General features: G+C 35.6%; 1 protein-coding gene across 1 annotated transcript; it reads left to right on the plus strand.

The window, feature by feature from the left end:
- Nucleotides 1-5806: 5806 nt before the first annotated feature.
- LOC138316909 (uncharacterized) lies at nt 5807-18020 on the plus strand. Its single transcript, XM_069258556.1, has 6 exons — nt 5807-5900; nt 8300-9411; nt 10465-10629; nt 10886-11101; nt 14011-14138; nt 16119-18020. Exons 1-6 carry the CDS (start codon nt 5816-5818, stop codon nt 16630-16632), a joined length of 2220 nt encoding a protein of 739 aa, XP_069114657.1. The 5' UTR covers nt 5807-5815; the 3' UTR covers nt 16633-18020.
- The last annotated feature ends 860 nt before the right edge of the window (nt 18021-18880 follow it).

The following is an 18880-nucleotide window of genomic DNA, read 5'->3' on the forward strand; positions in this document are numbered from 1 at the left end:
TGACCATATTTGGATGGTACCTTCCTTATGGGTGGAGATATAAATTGTATAAACGGTTGACACTTTCGGGTATAGGTTAAAAGGGTCAATTTGGTTCTAAATTAGCTAAGTATGACTTCTTCTCTGAAAGTTACAAATATCGCTTATATTTTGTATGTATCATCTTTATTATGTTGGGGTGGAATGCTGTACAAATAGTTTGGCTGATCCCTCGGTAGCCGGAGGATGGAGCCAAATAGAAGCAATTTGGCTATATTGCAAAAAGCAACTTTTCTCTCAAAGTTATGAATAAATGTAGTTTATTTTGTATGGAGCATCCTTATGTTTAAGGGAAAACTTCAAAATTGTACAAATAGTGGGTGTGTCTAAACCCAAGGAGGTCTGATGGGGCAGGATAAATCAATTTGGCCATATTTTTGGACAATTGCTTCTCTGGAAATGAGGAATGGATATCACTCATATTTTGTATGCAGCATCATTATTGGATTGGAATTCACAATTGTACAAATGATTTGGCTGATCCCCCGGGGCTTAAGGGGCGGGGTCACTTTAGCCAGACTTGTCTGAACGATATGAAGTATCATTTTTTTTCATAAGTATATTAAAGGTAGGTTTCGCCCAATGAAATATAAAATTTACGAAATTGAAATTTATCCTGTACATAGATATAATCTTCAGATCATTTTCGATGCATACAGCGAACAATATGGGTGGTCAGTTGCCTAGCTTGACCAGAAAAATCCTCCTCTAAAAATAGAGCGAAGTCAAGCTTTATATAGAACATGATGTTGTTTTTTTCTAATACGAGGCCACATCAACAAACGGAAGCGTGCAACAAAATGTCAGATAGAAGTGACAGTCTTGCCACGCCATGTTTAGTAAAAAACAACAACAACAAATCGAAGTACGATGGATTGTTTATACATGTCATATAATCTTAGCTTAGTACATCAAACATATATGTAGTTAGTCTGCCGCTGTATGTGCGCTGGATATCTGTTGAAATTTAACTCACCACGTGTAACACTTAGCCCCAACATAATCCTATTGCTACAGGAATCAACCAACTAAATAAAAAAAAGACCTTCGAAATGGCCCCTGTGTATACAAGATTGAGCCCAGGATAGAATTTTAACCCGGCCGCTGATTGGCTGGCTTATTATGAATTTCAAAAGTAAAAATGTTTTCTGACAGGTAATTATTCCTAGATAACCATGATATGAATTTGGAAATTCATATTGAGATTTAGGTTCAAAATATCAACTTTGATAATGAATAGGATTAGAATTTCAGGATTTGTTAGTGAAAAATGCGCCTGATTTCAATAAAGCTACCCTGGTTGGAGTTTGAGCAGAAGGACCCAAACTTTTTTTTCTATTTAGTGTTATATGAGAACCTAGACTTTAATTATAGAACACAATAGCAAACTAATATTCCTTTGTTTTAATAATACAGTACAAAACTTTAACAGAGTTTAACACTGTGGTCTATGTAAAATTATTTAGTTGGTTGCTCTCTATAGCGAGCGTTAGAATTGTACCTGCTGCCCCTATTGCATGATCGTAAAAGGCGACTAAATTTAGGATCTTATCTTTTCTCTTCTTCCTAACTGACTTTATCTTTCCTAATGCCTCCCTTGGCATCGCCTCACTTTTGGCCTTGAGTTGAGCGTTCGCCCCTGTGAGGAAGGCTCTGGGTTCTGTCCCCTGGCCGAGACACACCAAAGTCTATACAAGTGGTAGTTTCTGCTCCTGCTTAGCGCTCAGCATACAGGGAGTGGGACGACTGGTTCGCCCGTTGTCAGTATAATGTGACCGGGTGGGGTGTGTTGCTTGGTGTCTTCGGCAGCATGCTTCAGTGATATAGCACTATAAAAAGGGCAATAGTTCCACTATACAAGAAAACACAACACGAATATACCGCAGTCTCCCAAAACACGCACCTCGCACAACATACACGCAACACTACGCATACATGGGAGGCCGTCCTTACATGACCATAGCTGTTAATAGGACGTTAATAAATCAAACAAACAAACAAATCTATAGCGAACGCAACCGGAAGTATAAGAGTCAGTCACTGGAGCCGAGTGAGTCCATAGCTACAAAGGTAAGTCGCCAAGTTTTAGAATAATACGTGTCACTGTGACTATGCATGCAGTTTATTTAGAATTGGCCAGTAAGTTAATGGTACATATAACGTAGATTCAGGTAATTAGCACGGCTATAAACGTGTGACATGTGCGTTTAACATTAGATGGGTACGATCACATGGATGCGCGGTGCATGGTCTCCTCAGTTGTCAGAATTTGTTCACGGAACTGTATGCATGTTCCGGTTTAGGTGAACCAGGAATAAGCGGTCAAATCAAGAAATTGAGGGGGGAGGGGGGTCAGTCGTCTCTGCCATATTGGAGTGCCGAAAGCCATAAAGATATAAAACATAAGTTACAACTTATACATTTGAAATTGGTAACATTAAGGGGAGACAATTACATTGTATTACATAATGTCTAGTTTGAGGTGTGGTATTTATTCCTGCCAGGTATAATTGGTGGGAGGGGGGAGGGGTTGGGGGGGTCATCTCAGGTAAGCCAATTTAACTAATTGTACTGATTAATTGTAATATTAGGGCTAATACGTTTATTAAAAGTATGCATTTTATGTTATAATGATGAAAAATACCATTTTGTGAATATTTTTTCTGTTAATGAAACATATTAATGGTGTTTCAGGGTGGTCATTCAAGATTTCCGGAAATATATGTTGGTTGCACAGATTCCAGTCACGGACAAAGACATGCATCTTTTGTGCTCATTACAGGTTTGATCTTTGTTTAATTTGTTTATTTTAAACAGAAAGGCTCTTGAACCATGTTCCTGGTAAATTTGAAATATATAAAAGGTTTGGTATATCTGGTTTTCTTCCAAAATCTTGACATTTTCTATATTATAGGGGTACCTGATTATGTAATGGATTATCTCCCCTTGGCTTGGGACTTTTCCTATTTTTTCTTTATATTCAGAAAGTTTAATGATGTAACCAATAATTAACTTAAACAACATTAATACTATTTCAATATTTAATACATAATTTGCAATTAATCAACACAGTGTGTAAGTTCAATATTTCATGTTTTCAGAATTACTCCGCGGGTGACTGTCCGAAGGTGAAGCCCTGTCCTTGACAAACCGCTTGACCGATTAAGTTCATATTATAGATTTGACATACAGTCGAAATATACTTTACATCATAGGTAGGTATTGGAATTTTAATTTCCGCCATAGGGATCAACCAACTAAATAAAAAAAGACCTTCGAAATGGCCCCTGTGTATACAAGATTGAGCCCAGGATAGAATTTTAACCCGGCCGCTGATTGGCTGGCTAATTATGAATTTCAAAAGTAAAAATGTTTTCTGACAGGTAATTACTCCTAGATAACCATGATATGAATTTGGTAATTCATATTGAGATTTAGGTTCAATATATCAAATTTGATAATGAATAGGTAAAAGCATTAGAATTTCAGGATTTTTTAGTGCAAAATACGCCTGATTTCAATAAAGCTATCCTGGTTGGAGTTTGAGCATAAGGACCCAAACTTTTTTTTCTATTTAGTGTTATATGAGAACCTAGACTTTAATTATAGAACACAATAGCAAACTAATATTCCTTTGTTTTAATAATACAGAACAGAACTTTAACAAAGTTTAACACTGTGGTCTATGTAAAATTATTTAGTTGGTTGCTCTCTACATGCCATCTCTGGGTTTCATTCCCTAGATATATCCTAGGGTGCTACCGATTCCATTCTAATTTTATACTCTTTGATGCTGATTCTGATACATTTTTTTCTTACGCTTTCGTTCAGCAATTTTGTTTACTTTTAGTGCGTAACAATGCGCATGCACGAAATTTCGACAACACAATCCATCGCAGCTTCATTTGCATACAATCCTGTCAGCCTGGCGATCGTAATAAATCAAGGATTTCCTTCAATTTTTTATTCAAGACACATTTATTCAATCTCATACGCATTAAGCAATTAAATTGAAATATTTTTTATAAGTTTTTTCGCCTTTTTCTTCCGTTTATCGGATTTTACAAAAAAAAAAAAAAAAAAAAAAAAAAAAACCAACACCCATTTATTTGATTGGGCGAAGCCTACCTTTCACTTCATATGCTTTACAAAAGTCATGATACTGTTGTGTCAGGTTCCAAGTCAGATAAGTGTTTGTTATTACTAAAATAAATCAGGTGAGCGATACAGACCCTCTTGGTCTCTTATATCTAATTAAAAGTCCCAGTAATGTTTTTATTGTTCTAAAAACTAAACATCGATGATTATTATGAATTTATCTTTACTTAATTATGTTCAAATATGTACTGTTTCGACAAAAATGCATATTTAAAAAATATATGAATAGAAAATGAAAATTCGTTTGTCTGAAAATGTCCTTTGTGCCTGTCCATACCCGGATGATCACCAAATAAATCCCAGCGACACCATGGGGAAATTAAAACATGTTAAGATTTATTCAATGATTTACAATGTTCATCCTAATAAAACTTGTTCTCTTTTAAAAATAAAATTGTTCTATATTAGTACGATTATATACTCAATTCTCACGACTTTAAACACGCATTTGTACGGAAAAAACTACTAAAAGGATGAAGTATTACTTACTAGAGAATACCACTCGGTTGCCTCTTAATCGAGCGCATGTGCTCGCTTCGGCCTTACCTGTATAGAGTGCATTGTATGGTCTCGTGCAAAACTGCTTGTTCGCTTAATACTTGCTTATTTCTAAGGAATTTACCTCCATTGTTAATTCCCTTACTGTTTTTCATGTGACCAATATCTGATAACAGTTTTTTTAAAGGATTTGAAAAGTTTAAGTAGGATTTCAGTTAATGTTTATAGAGACGCATTTATAAAAGACGACGAAAATAAGATGACAATGCATTAGCGTCATCTGGCAACATAAATCAGTTGAAAAATATACCTGAGGTCAAAGGTTAAACAAGGCGGTCATCATGCGTAATTTTACGCACGTGTGGACTGTGGCGCCAACAGAGCGTAAATAATGGAATTCACTGATATTCCCCCCGTCATTGAAACAATCCTGATTAATTATAGCATTTATTTTTAACTAAGAAATATTGCCATAAGTTTAATAACTTTTGGCAAAATTTGGTATTTTTTTTACAATTAAATATAACGAAAACATAATGGGCCTAATACAAACATATTTAAAATGCAAGGGAAAGGATCGGATGAGACAACGGCGTAGTGATATTATAGAAAAAAAGAGTCCCAAAATAAATTTGGAATTCTGGGATCCTTAGTCAATTGAATCATAATGATAAATTTGAATGTTCTTTGTATGTTATGGAGATATAACGCAAACAATGAGTGTACTCTCAACTTTTTAGCGGTTTATTTAGAGTACAATCGGACATTTGTGTTGTATCTCCATTAAATAAATAGTCTATTCGAGATAATTTTTATGTAAAATTCATTTGAAAATTGTATGCTTTGAATGTGTAACCTTCTATCAGTAACAGAAAATAATTTTAGTAACGAGAATTGACTCTTATATTTGTATAACATGCATAGTATTGTGTTTTTGTGTAAAGTATTTGTGGCCTTATTGTATATAGATTTTATACATAACGATAAAAAGTATGTCAATTTATCTGTTGGCAGAGGAATACTTTGTGTTATTTGATAAGAATGCTATTTTTATATTAAAATTAAGGTTGATGACGTTTGTATTACTCAACATGACGCAGTGATAATCAATTCTACAAACATGTCATCCAGTTCGACACTTGGACCCGCTGCATATCCTGCCGTAACACTAACTATTATAGAAGCAGTTTCAATTGTTCTATCAGGTTCGTAATTGTGTATTTTTAAGATTTAGTTACATATACGGTAAGTTGTGAAATACTCGTATCATGATACAACAAAAATGTCAAATCTACTGAAGTAGCAAGTCTGAATGTTTTGCTCACTGCTTCCGAGATTAAGCTACATGTATACCGTGGCCTCCGGCGTCCGTCTACAATTTACAAAATTAACTTCCCAGTTAAATCCACTTTTCAAAATTTTTACCAAATTTGACTTGTAGATTTTTTATGGGTTGGGATTTAAATTGTACAAATGGTTATGCTGACCTTCTTGGGCCAAAACCAAAAAGAGTTCATTTGGTTATATAGCTATAAACAACTTCTTTAAAAGATATGAATGGTTATGACTCATATTTTATGTGTAGCATTATTAAGTCATTTGACCCCAAGGGTCAGGATGACCTATTGTCATCATGCATCGTCAATCGTCGTGCGCCGTGCGTAAAGTTTTCATTTTAACGACTTTTTCTCTATAACCGAAAGGCCCAGGGTATTGATATTTGACATGTAGCATGCTGAGATAAAGGGCTACCAAGTTTGTTCAAATGAATGACCTTGACCTTCATTCAAGGTCACAGGGGTCAAAAAGGCTAAAATCTTTTAAAGACTTCTCCTCAAGAACCAAAAGGCCACTGGTACTGATACTGGGCCTGTAGCATTCTGGAATAAAGGGCTACAAAGATTTTCAAATGAATGACCTTGACCTTCAATTAAGGTCACAGGGGTCAAATAGTCTAAAATCCTTTGAACGACTTCTTGTGAATAACTAAGAGGCCTAGAGACCTAATATTGGGCCTGTATCATGCTGGCATTAAGAGCTGCTAAGTTTGTTCAAATGAATGACATTGACCTTCATTTAAGGTCACAGGGGTCAAATAGGCTAAATCCTTTGAACGACTTCTTGTGAATATCTAAGAGGCCTAGATACCTTATATTTGGCCTGTAGCATGCTGGCATGAAGAGCTTCTAAATTTGTTCAAATGAATAACCTTGACCTTCATTTAAGATCAAAGGATAAATAGGCTAAAATCCTTTAAACAACTTCTTGTGAATAACTTAGAGGACTAGAGACCTGATATTGGGCCCATGACATGCTGGGACGACTTCTTGAGAATAACTAGGACACCAAGAGATCTGATATTGGGCCTGTGACAGACAGGGATGAAGCACTACCAAGTTTGTTAAAACAAATGACCTTGACCTTCATTCATGTTCACAGGAGTTGAATCATTCAAGGTCACATGTGTTGAAATAGTCTTAAATCTTTAAACGACTTCCGAAAGGCCCAGGATACTCGGATTTGGCCTGCAGTGTACAGGGATGAAGGGCTACTAAGTTTGTTCAAATGAATGACATTGAACTTCATTCAAGGTCACAGGGGTCAAATAGGCTAAAACCTTTTAAAAACTTCTTCTCAAGAACCGAAAGTCCCATTATTCTCATGTTGGGCCTGCAGCATGCCGAGATGAAGGGCTAACAAGTGTTTTCAAATGAATGAACTTGACCTTCAAACTTTTTGTGAATAACTAAGAGGTCTAGAGACCTGATATTGGGCCTGTGACATGCTGGGATGTAGGGCTACCATATTTGTTTAAAAAAAAAACCTTAATCTTCATTCACAGGGGTAACATAGGCTAAAATCTTTAAACAGCTATGCTGTATTGTGCCAATAGTCAGATGACCGTTAAGGCCCATGGGCCTCTTGTTCAAATGAATGATCTTGACCTTCATTCAAGGTCACAGGGGTCAAATAGGCTAAAATCCTTTAAACAACTTCTTGTGAATAACTAAGAGACCTGATATTAGGCCTGTGGCATGCTGGAATGAAGAGCTATCAAGTTTGTTCAAATGAATGACCTTGATCTTCATTCAAGGTCACAGGGGTCAAATGGCCTAAAATCTTTAAACGACTTCTTAAGAAATGTTTAGAAATTTGACATTATGCACACAAAATACGACGTAATTATCGCAAGGACAAATAACTCTGTAAAATACAATGACGGAATAAAATTCGGCTGCTAGTGATTGTCTTCTGTAAATGGAAGCGAGAAAAAATGTAATAAATTGCATATTCCTTTTTTCTTGATGAATACCACATACCTTTGCACTTGTGAGAATAACAAAGTTTCCACCTCCCACCTCACTCGATGAAATATAACTGATATTCATCAAGAAACAAGAAATATCCTCTCTCAATATATGATAATTGTAATAATATTAAATCTTGGATTTAACCACTTGTAATATTACTACCTCACATGACGGCAAGTGGTTCATTTTCATTTAAATATGTGATCTACATTGTATATGCATATTTGAAATTATATTGAATATCAAACGAAAAATATACGACACATATATCTTATATTTGGTTTACATTGCAGGTGGTGTATATGTATGTGTATGTGCATTTATATGTGCATGTGTAGCTTCATGTTGTGATAAATGCAAAACAAATATGAAAAGAAAGCCTACACTTTCAAACAAAACGAGAATAAAAAGATTCATAAAAAACAGTAATGGCTATGACGAAGAAATGCATATGGTCCCTTTGATGGCTACATCGGGAAGAATCACATTAGGTGGACAAGCAAATACAAATGAAAAACATGTTGTTCGTAATAATGGAAATATTCAATGGATGGGTGAAATACGCAAATGCTATGTGAATAAAATATCAACCAAGAAGACTGAAGATGAATCTATACGACGGTGCAAAACTATTACCAATATTTCAGGTCAGACTTTGTATGGTGCTGGAACAGACATTTGTGGAGGTGTACATGAATATCAATTGGTGAGGGAACGAGCTCAAATATCCCCATTTTCACAAATAAAATCGAAATCAAATTTTGTTGGAACTAAAGACCCTGAAACTCCACCAACAGATATTCTTAAAGGTCAATGGAAAATACGCCAAAACATTTGTATGCAAAATCTTAATGTTTCTATAGAAACGTCAACTGTCAAACTATCCTTCAGTAAGGATAATTTTAAAAATGGACAAGATTCTTCATTCTCATTGTGTGGTTCTGTTCACACAGACCTGAGGAAACTCTTACAATGTATAGAGATAGAAGATGATAGAATGCTTGTTTCACCTGTACCAGAGTTCCATATAGGTCGGAGTATGATGCTTTACGACTACGCTATTACGGAGATCCCACTATGTGTCCCTGTCCATTCACCTTCGTTGAAAGTACATTGCATGGAAACCGATGACTCAAACCTCAAAACAATTGATGTACCTTTCCAGAAATATCCACATATGTCAAGTCTAGATATCTTCTATATCATACCCAAAGATAGACACACGTGTGTACATGTGTACTCGAGACATTTCTGTGTGTTCTACTGTACAGTGTGTAACGAAGATGTGCCATTCCAAATGGAAGCCGAAGTTTATGCAAGAGAAGGAAGCTTTGAGGGATTTCCAACTGTGCACATAAAGATGCCACTTCTGGGACCATACGAAATGCTGGAAGATTGTCGTGAGGTAAAATACTAACAGATAAATCCAAACATTGTTTTATATCAACTTGTAATACTAACTGACTAAATGAACTCCCCCCTACTCTTTCTTATTTTAGGTGTATGTTTAAGAGACATAATTGCGATGTTGTTGTTGGTCAGATCCAGTTCATTTTAATATTGAATCAGTTTGCATTTGGTCATTACCTGGCTTTATCAACGGGCGAAGTAGTCGTTTTACGCCATTTAAACTGAGCGCTTAGCAGGAACAAAACTACCAATTACATTGTCAGTATAAAGTGCCCGGGTAGGGTGTGCTAGTTTGGTGTTTTCGCCGGCATGCGACAAGAGTTTCTGTATTACATGAAAATACAACGCGAATATATTGTAGTCTCCCAAAAGACGCACCACGCATTCCACACACGCAGCATGCCGTATGCATAGGATGACATCCTTAAATGATCCTGGCTGTTAATCTAATCAGCGAATCTCAATATACATACACCCTCATGCGCAAGACTGGGATACTAGTGAGGCCGTCCTTGCATGGCCTGGATGTTGATATATACAAATATCAAAACACTCAAAATAGCCATTAGTACACTATTTGATCTTGTAATTAGATTGTAACAAGGGAAAAGCTTTCGGCAGATACTGTAAACCAACTTTCTTTTGCGTGTTTCAAATTTCGCGATCCCAGTAAAATCACTAAAGTTTATTTCCGCGAATCAACTTTCACATCATTAATATTGATCGGAATTTCAATTATTCATTTTAAATCTGCGAATGTAAACCTTTGTGAACTTTGGTTGGAATGGAAATCGCTAAGTAGTCACGAAAGAAGATAGGTTTAATTTATTACCTGATATTAAATCCGGCCATTTACCTTTATTTATATTTATCAGATTTGTAATCTGATTGTGATCAATTTTCAAAGATTACCACAGAGATCATTATATTAGACAACGAAATGAAATAGTTATCTTGTGATGTTAATGCTGTTAATATGTAATGTTTAGATTTGTTGATGAGCAGCGAAACTCAATTTTGTTCCAAAACTATAATTGATTTTTGGCAGGAACGCAAAAAAAGCATGGAAGAAGTAAACTTTAAAAGAATTGACCGAGGCAAAATTAAAACCTTAGAATCTAAAATCGGCACAGCACTAAAATTCTGCCTTAAATCTCCGCTGAATTGGGATCACGACACAGACAGAGAAGGAGTTATTTTCCAACAGGAACAGGTATGTACAGTATCTTTACCGTAGGTAGATTGGCGAAGATATGTTTAATAATGATAATGATAAGAATTTTTATTGAATAAGGATGAGCATACTTAGCCATCGGCTAGACTACCGCATGGTCGTCTGTATGTTTTTGTATCAAAATTACATAATATTTCTATAAAACAAATCAATATTTATATACATGCATTATCAATGTTATCCATGAAGAAGTATACCCCTTTTTCCTATCATAATTTAATTGGTGTCTTTTCAGTTTATAGACGAGACACCATCAATTAAATGCATAAGCAAACGGCACCATCTCCAAGATGATGGAGCAATTCAATGGAAAATCAAATGTAAGGAACCATACCGTGGCACCATAGCCTTTACAATTGATGTCACCAATTTTTCCACTAGTGACCACAGAGATAGTAAAATAAGCAGATTTCGTCCGGAATTCGAAGTAAAATGTCCTTCTGGTAGGGCAGTAAGTATATCCCCATTAAACATTTTTTTCCTTAATTTTAAGTTTTCATTTCAGGAATTTCATCAGTTTGGTTTGGTTAATTATATTATCATCCTATTAACAGTCAAGGTCATGTAAGGACGGCGTCCTGTGCATGCGGTGGCTTGCGGGGCATTTTTTGCCTTTTGTTAAGTGCTCGCCTCTATCAGGTAGGCTCTGGGTTCTGTCCCCAGGCCGAGATTGTGTGTGTTTATTGTTTATTTGATTGATTGATTAATGTCCCATTTACAGCCAGGGTCATGTAAGGACGGCCTCCAATGTCTGTGGGCATGCGTGAATGAGGGGCGTGGAGCGTGTTTTGGGAGACCGCAGTATATTCGTGTTGTGTCTTCTTGTACAGAAAAAACTGTTGCTCATTTTATTGTGCTATATCCCTGAAGCATGCCGCCAAAGACACCAAACAACACACTGCACACATGGGAAGCCGTCCTTACATGACCCTACCTTTTAAAAGGACGTAAATATATGTGTTTATTGTGATAAAAATCGTGGTTTTGGCTTATCCCACGTATATTTAGACGGTATTTTTGTTCCTTGTTCACAGAATACCACAGGAAACGTCTATAACGTTTGATCATGCGTCTTGCTAAAATGCTTTAGCTGATGCTCAGTCTGAAAATGTGACCGACAAGTCTCCCAAAAGTTGGGACATAGTTTCACACAACATGCACCTTACATGCCATATCTCTTTTCAAACCTTTTGAAATTGTTGTTAAGAAGTGTATGAGATGCCCCTCTTGATTACCTACGCTCTGATCTAAAGCAGCAGTCAAAACATTGGTTCCCTGTCCTTTATTGGAATGGACAAAGCCCCAATCCTATTCTGTCCATTGATACTGTGATCTATGTCTTAAAGGCTACCATTTTTGGAAACGTTTTCTTTCTAACTCATTACATACAGATACTAGAAAACCTGAAAGTATGGTGGCATATTTTTGCCATCGAGTTATTTAAGGTCGAAACTCGACTCTGACCAGATAGTTATGTCGATCAGTCGAGTTATAAAATGACTTGAGATAGTTGAAATGATTTCATATTGGAAAGTCGAGGTACACTATCGCAATTGACTTTCGTCAATTTTCTAGGATATAAGTCAACATCCCAAGATGTAAGTCATAATTACCTCAATAGATCATGTTATATCTCGACAGGTCGACATGATTATCTCGGCAACGCTACGTTACATATCTCGATCTAAAATTACACGATGGCAAAACCATGCCACCATATTAGAGGGATGGATCGCAAAACTTTGGTGTGTTAGGTAACCTTGAATTCTGCTAATAACGATGATCGGCACTTTTTAGGCTCCTCTTTACAGGCAATCTTGATCTAATTTTTTGCCCATTACTGGAAACATCTTCGTCTGATTCTTCATGAACGTCTTAATTCAGCCTGATTGTGCCGATCACGATCGTGGATCAACTTTCTAAAACTATCTTGAACGATCCTCTTTAATACCCTTAAACATAGCTACGATAACTTTTACTAGATCTTGTGACATGTTTTCCGCTAATGGAATTACTCGACAATTCAAATTTGTACCGGATTCGTTTTACTTTACATCTGATCCTTTACCAGGATAATTCTTTCGGGCCGAAAAGATTGGCGAAAATATACGTGTTCGGTGAAATCGAACCCATTGAAACATATTGAGGTCACTGGACTTACACTCAAATAAAAGTATTAAATACGGTTTTATAACGAATGATACCGATAAAAGTAGCGAAAACTTAACTTTAATGAAAGTTTAGGATAATCGACAATCCGACATGCCGCCTCGAAAAATGATTGGTAACACGCATCCGCTAAGAACCTGTCACTAGTCAATGGAGAGAGAGGGAGGGATTGCTATTTCAGTCTGCGAGTACATATGAAAGTAGCGAGTGTTTTGTAATATTCACCCAACACGGAAATTTGATGCCCTGAAATTAACCTGTCGTTGAGAAAGGGTTATTATAATTACCGCACGACCCTCATTGATTACTACATAGTTAGTATTGTCATTGGGTTGGTTTGATCATCGATATGCCGTCAGTAACTTGCAACTGCTCGCATGGGTTACGAACTCGCGACCAGGATGTGGATAGCTTGTGCTATAATGACTTATAATCCCCATGATATTATCTCACAGAATTTGCGACTAGGAATTGCCATCAATGATTTTTCAAAAATTCCAAAGGTTCAAGGCTGGTCAATGCCGTTAAGGCGTCTAAGGGTTGTTCGTGATAAAACCATTCTTCGACTAAAGAACTGTTAATTAGAGTTGTAAAGCTTACGGGTTATGTTTTAGTTGTGAAGTCCTGATTTAACTCTAACGATAAATATCTACAATACAACATATCTCCAACCCCAACGGGCAGAGATATCTGCATTCCTGTGATAGTAAGACTTCTCTATCTTACCCAGGGTAATACTACTTGCATTTGTATAAAATATTCGCATGATAACCCGGAAGTTGTAAAACGCCACATGCAAATAAAAATGTATCTGTGAAATCCTAATAATTGACAATCCAATTCACCTTCGACCTCGAGCTCGTGCGAGTGAACTAATGATTATTGCAACGGGAAGTCCAGCTGCCTTCACATCAAATCAAGGTTTTCCAACATTCATCACCGCATTTATTGTTTCACATATGTTTGCTTGACGCTCTTTGTTCTTGGCCTTGAGTAATTCTATTCCCTTTTATCATGAAAAATAGTAAAAATGATGTTTTGGCGATATCAACAACAAACAGAATTCCAATTTGTACTGTTTTATCAACAACAGACAGGATTCCAATTTGTAATATTTACCATCATAATTGCCGGCCTGTACAAAACGCTCATGTTAGAGTTCTCATGCTGCATAATTTCATTTATACTTAGTGTGAACCAGGAATACTGAACCGTAATGTATGGCCACAGGCAGGCAGAGAACCATTGGGGAGTCTAGTAAAAGGTCTTCAAGGAGAAAACATCAGAAAAAACCTTTTGCAAAGAATGGGTCACACAAGGTATGTTAACTTTACAATAAATAGTCAAATCTGTCTTTAAAAACCATCAGAGACCAAGACAATTTGTCTTTATAGCCACATATTTACATTTGCTTGTCTATTCTACTATATAAAGTAACCAAGACAAAGTGAAGTATATTACGGTATAACTGACACCCAAAACGTCAAAATGGCTGTTCCATCTTGCGGATTACATCATCGTTGATAAACGGATTTCCTGGTCTAGCTTATTCAATGTTAATGCAGATACCCTAAAGTGAGTTGATAATGTAATTATAAGCATATAACTATCTTCCTATGGCATCTATGGTCTATATAGATGCCAGAGCTTAGCAGATAATCTTCATAATGCGCGCTAGGCATTATAATTCAATATAATGCCATAGGAAGATAGTTTAATGCCTAAGTAGTCTTTATACACAGGTCAAAGTGTGTTCAATTTGATCATTTTGACCCATTAGAAAGAGGTTATTATTAAACATATGACATTTACACTGCCCTCCAAAAGTTGTGTTACATGTGCATTTTTATAAACGTACATTAAGTACAGAAATATGCAAATCTTGGTAATACAGACATCAGAATGTACCATTTATCGACTTATTTATCTTGTTATGACCCAGAGTAACAGAAATGAGAAACCAGCAGCTAGATTCAAAACACAATTTAATTATATATAAAATATTATACAGAGATGGTTTACAATATCTAAAGTAATTGGTGGTGGTACAAGAGTAATACGATGATTTAAAGTGTTACTTATCTGTATGCGAATGTCCTGGTATAACCCTTGATCCTTCCAGGTTTCAAATTAACAATAATCACAAATCCACAAGGAAAAATGAATGTCCACAGATGATTTGTAAAGTTCCAGGCAATATGAATAAATCCACACAAAGTGTTGTAATAATCCACAGATAAAGTCACAATAGCTCTCCCAATAGAATCTTATATGGCGTTACAATTCTTGATATGTCTAATTACAGGTCTCATTACAGTTCTGATTAGCTTTGGACAGTTGGAGTATATATAGCTAAACCCTAATTCAAGATTATTGGAGAACCTTCTACTTCTAGAAATATCTAACTAAAAACAGTAAACAAATAAACACACAGAACTTTCTGGAAATAGATCATTCTAGATCTCTACTTATCATCAACATGTTTACAAACATATTTGTTAATACAGGATAATATTCTAGAAAGTTCTATAACCTAGATTAATGATATGACCTTTATAGGATGTATTGATAATAAAGCTATAGGAGTTATCTCCCTTATCTCATAACTACATGTATTTAGTGTCATACATAACAATCTTCTCCAACTGATAAATTTAGTTTTTCGAGACTTTTCTCAGAAATAAACTGTCAGCAAATTTGAAGACATGTAACAGAACGTTTGGAGGGCAGTGTATACAGAAATGGTCGGTAAGGCTGGTTTGACTTTGACTCATAAGTACAAAGATTACAAAGTGTGTTCAATTTGATTATTTTGACCATTTAGACCGACAGACGAACAATCTGACGGAGACCATAAACCCTGATTCAGGGAAAACTAGGAAACAACTTCATTTAGAAATTTTAGCATAAGTGTAAAGCAGATGAATGTGAAAACCAAAAGTTTATATTTCTATTGCTAACGCGCTTCGCTAAATTTGTCTCTGCCCAGTTGACATTCACACTCCCATAATTACCAACTAAAATCAGTTCAATGCATATATTTACATTTAATAACAATTTTTAATAACATCCTTGGAGATTTTGTATCTCTAATAAATAAGCAATTCGTTATTGTCACGGACGGAACAGCCATTTGCACAGTCGTCTTCTGTTATCGCTAGTACAATAACAGTGACATCGCAATTATAATGACGTCCAAATAAGCGATGGCAATTTATGCTCTGGATAACGCTTGGTAAGGTTACTTATTGAGGTTGCAGTTAAAATGTATCTATTGATGAATTGTGTTTCCCTTACAGTCCCAGAAACTTTCCATGCACAGACGAGTTCCTTTATGACACTTTATCAAGTATTCAACGGAAGGACTCGATATCATTCTTGACAAACATCAGAATGTCTCTAGAAGAAATGCACGTGCCAATTAACGAAGATATCTTATGCTTTTTCTTGAACGTTTGCAAATCTGGTGAAGTTTCCGACCGAACAAAAACAGCCAAAAGGAAAGAACAGATACCGTTTCATGATGACTCAGATGAGACTCGTCCCAAAACAATCGATTACCGTCCAAAGTCTGATGACAATAAGAGATGTGAACCACTGGGACATGATGAAATTCAAGACGAATCCACAGCAGTGAAGATACCCAATGGTACATCAACAGTTGGGAATGCGACCTTAGAAAATGGTCATCAAGTCATTAACAATTTTTGTCATCAAGTTCAAACGAAACCAGAGTTAGAATCGAGAGGTGAACCATCCGGTCAGGAAACGTCTGATATTGGAGCTACAGGCGGGGGTTTGCAATGGGTCTAACCGTCGAGTGCCACTCATAATGGAAATGACATCGGCAACGGTTTCGTTCCAGGAAGCGAAAGTGGTATAGCTATCTCCGATAGTCTTTAGGCTTTCATTGTTTCATTTTATCGACGACATGAGTTGCGCTATTATTTGTTTGATAAACATCTGTTCTTACCTGAAGAATATGTTTTACCACTTACAAACTGTACATAGTATTTAATGTCTTTGGGATGCCATACATGTTTTAATCTTAATTGTTTACATTCTACCTCAAATATATTTTGTGATCGATTGAGTACCGACTAGTGTTAGGAGGTCCGACCTGGTTATTACATTTTCTTTATTTCCTGCTACAAATTGACGTTAAACAAAATATACCAGTCGGAGCCATAATGATGAGGAAGATGAAGGTTTTGAGAGAGGAGAGAGGAATGTAGCGCGAATAGGTTGGATGGAACATCGGCGACCATATAGTTAAATAGGTAGAGCATCCGAGCGGCTAGTATTTGGAGGCCCCGGTCTAGCCGCTACATTTTACCATTTTTCCGGCAGTAAACAGCACCCCGATACGACACGGGCTTCTGGATGTCTAAATGTGAAATTTCAGTCCGTTCGAACAGCAATATGATTATCAGACTCGTGTAAAATAACCAATATTTTCCTTGTTTTTTCCTGCTGTAAAAATCGCAGAATATTAAGAACTGATAATTTTATTTTGGTGTATACCACAATCAGTGGTATGCATAATCATGGACACCATCAGATTTGGTATGGTGTGTTTAATTGCTGATACATATATGTGATACAGATATTTAGAAATGGGAAATTTATTTGTGATTTATCACACTTCTGGCAAATTATCCCAAATTTGGTTGGCCAAAAAGGATTCGATATATTATTTTAGTGGGTAGTTACCCATCTAATATTAGTTTTGATCTTACGTAACCGCACAGAGCTTCTGAATATGGCGACACGACGGATTGTGAAAGCGTGATAGTGTTAACAAATATATCTGACAGGCGGTTAATTTCACAAAGCGAATATGTTTAAGGTCAGAAAATAATGTAAACAATGTCTATCATCTGTGAGTAAAAAAGTATTTGATTGAAAAAGTTGTCACTTTCAAGTTTGGTTTATTCGTCAACAGAGCTTTAGTTTAATGCCGGGACATCAAACATTAGTGTTTAAAGATAATTCAATTATTCTGCCATTTATAGTTTAGAGATTTGTATACTGGGATCCAACCACTAGTCGTGACGGAACAGTAGTCGTGACGGAACAGTATAGTCGTGATTATGTGCATATTCTACTGAACGTCCAGATTTCCGAATGTCTGGAGCTGCTGACGAACACTTCATGATGATGTTGTTTTGTTTATGTGGAAATATTGTCTTTCATAAGATGCAAACAATTATTATAAGGATTATTATCATTATTTATATATTAATTTCTATATATTAGCTTTCTGCATGACGATGGTCTCTGAGGGTTACCGCTGTATATGTTGATATATTAACAGAACATTTGCAGCTGCTAGGACACTCAGAAAAGGTTTAAAGTATGTTTAATTGCTTATATTTCTTGATAAATTTTGATTTTTGATGATTTTTATTGTTAATTTGTCCCTTTTTGTAAGATGATTTCTAATAGGTTATATTAATTTTCTTGATGAATTTAATTGCTAATTTCACACTTTTTAAGATGAATTTTTGATTGGATATTTCTTGATGAATTTAATTTTTAATCTTCTCAATTTGATTTTTATTTTTTCTTAATGAATTTGATTTTTAATTTCTTCCCTTTCTTGTAAAATGATTTTCAATTTGTGATTTTCTTGATGAATTTGATTTTTAATTTTTCCTTTTCTGTAAGATGATTTTTTATAAGTTATATTCCTTGATGAAATTGATTGTTAATTGATAACTTTTTGTAAGATGATTTTTTATAAGTTATATTCCTTGATGAAATTGATTGTTAATTGATAACTTTTTGTAAGATGATTTTAATTTTTGATGAATTTGAATTTTAACATCTCACTTTTTCTAAGATGATTTTTGGTTATATTTGTTGATGAATTAGATTTTCAATTTCTCTATAATCCATTACATTTGTTTTCATTAATGGTAATTAAAAAAAAAAGATAACGTGATTAAATCGTTTATATCGTCCCGTATTAATCGCTATAGTCAATCCTGTCTATAAAGGCCACCAAAGTCACCAAAACAAAATTGCCTTTATAGCCAAACGGTCTGTATACACAGGT

Source organism: Argopecten irradians, chromosome 2, assembly GCF_041381155.1.
Source record: "Argopecten irradians isolate NY chromosome 2, Ai_NY, whole genome shotgun sequence".
NCBI lineage: Eukaryota > Metazoa > Mollusca > Bivalvia > Pectinida > Pectinidae > Argopecten > Argopecten irradians.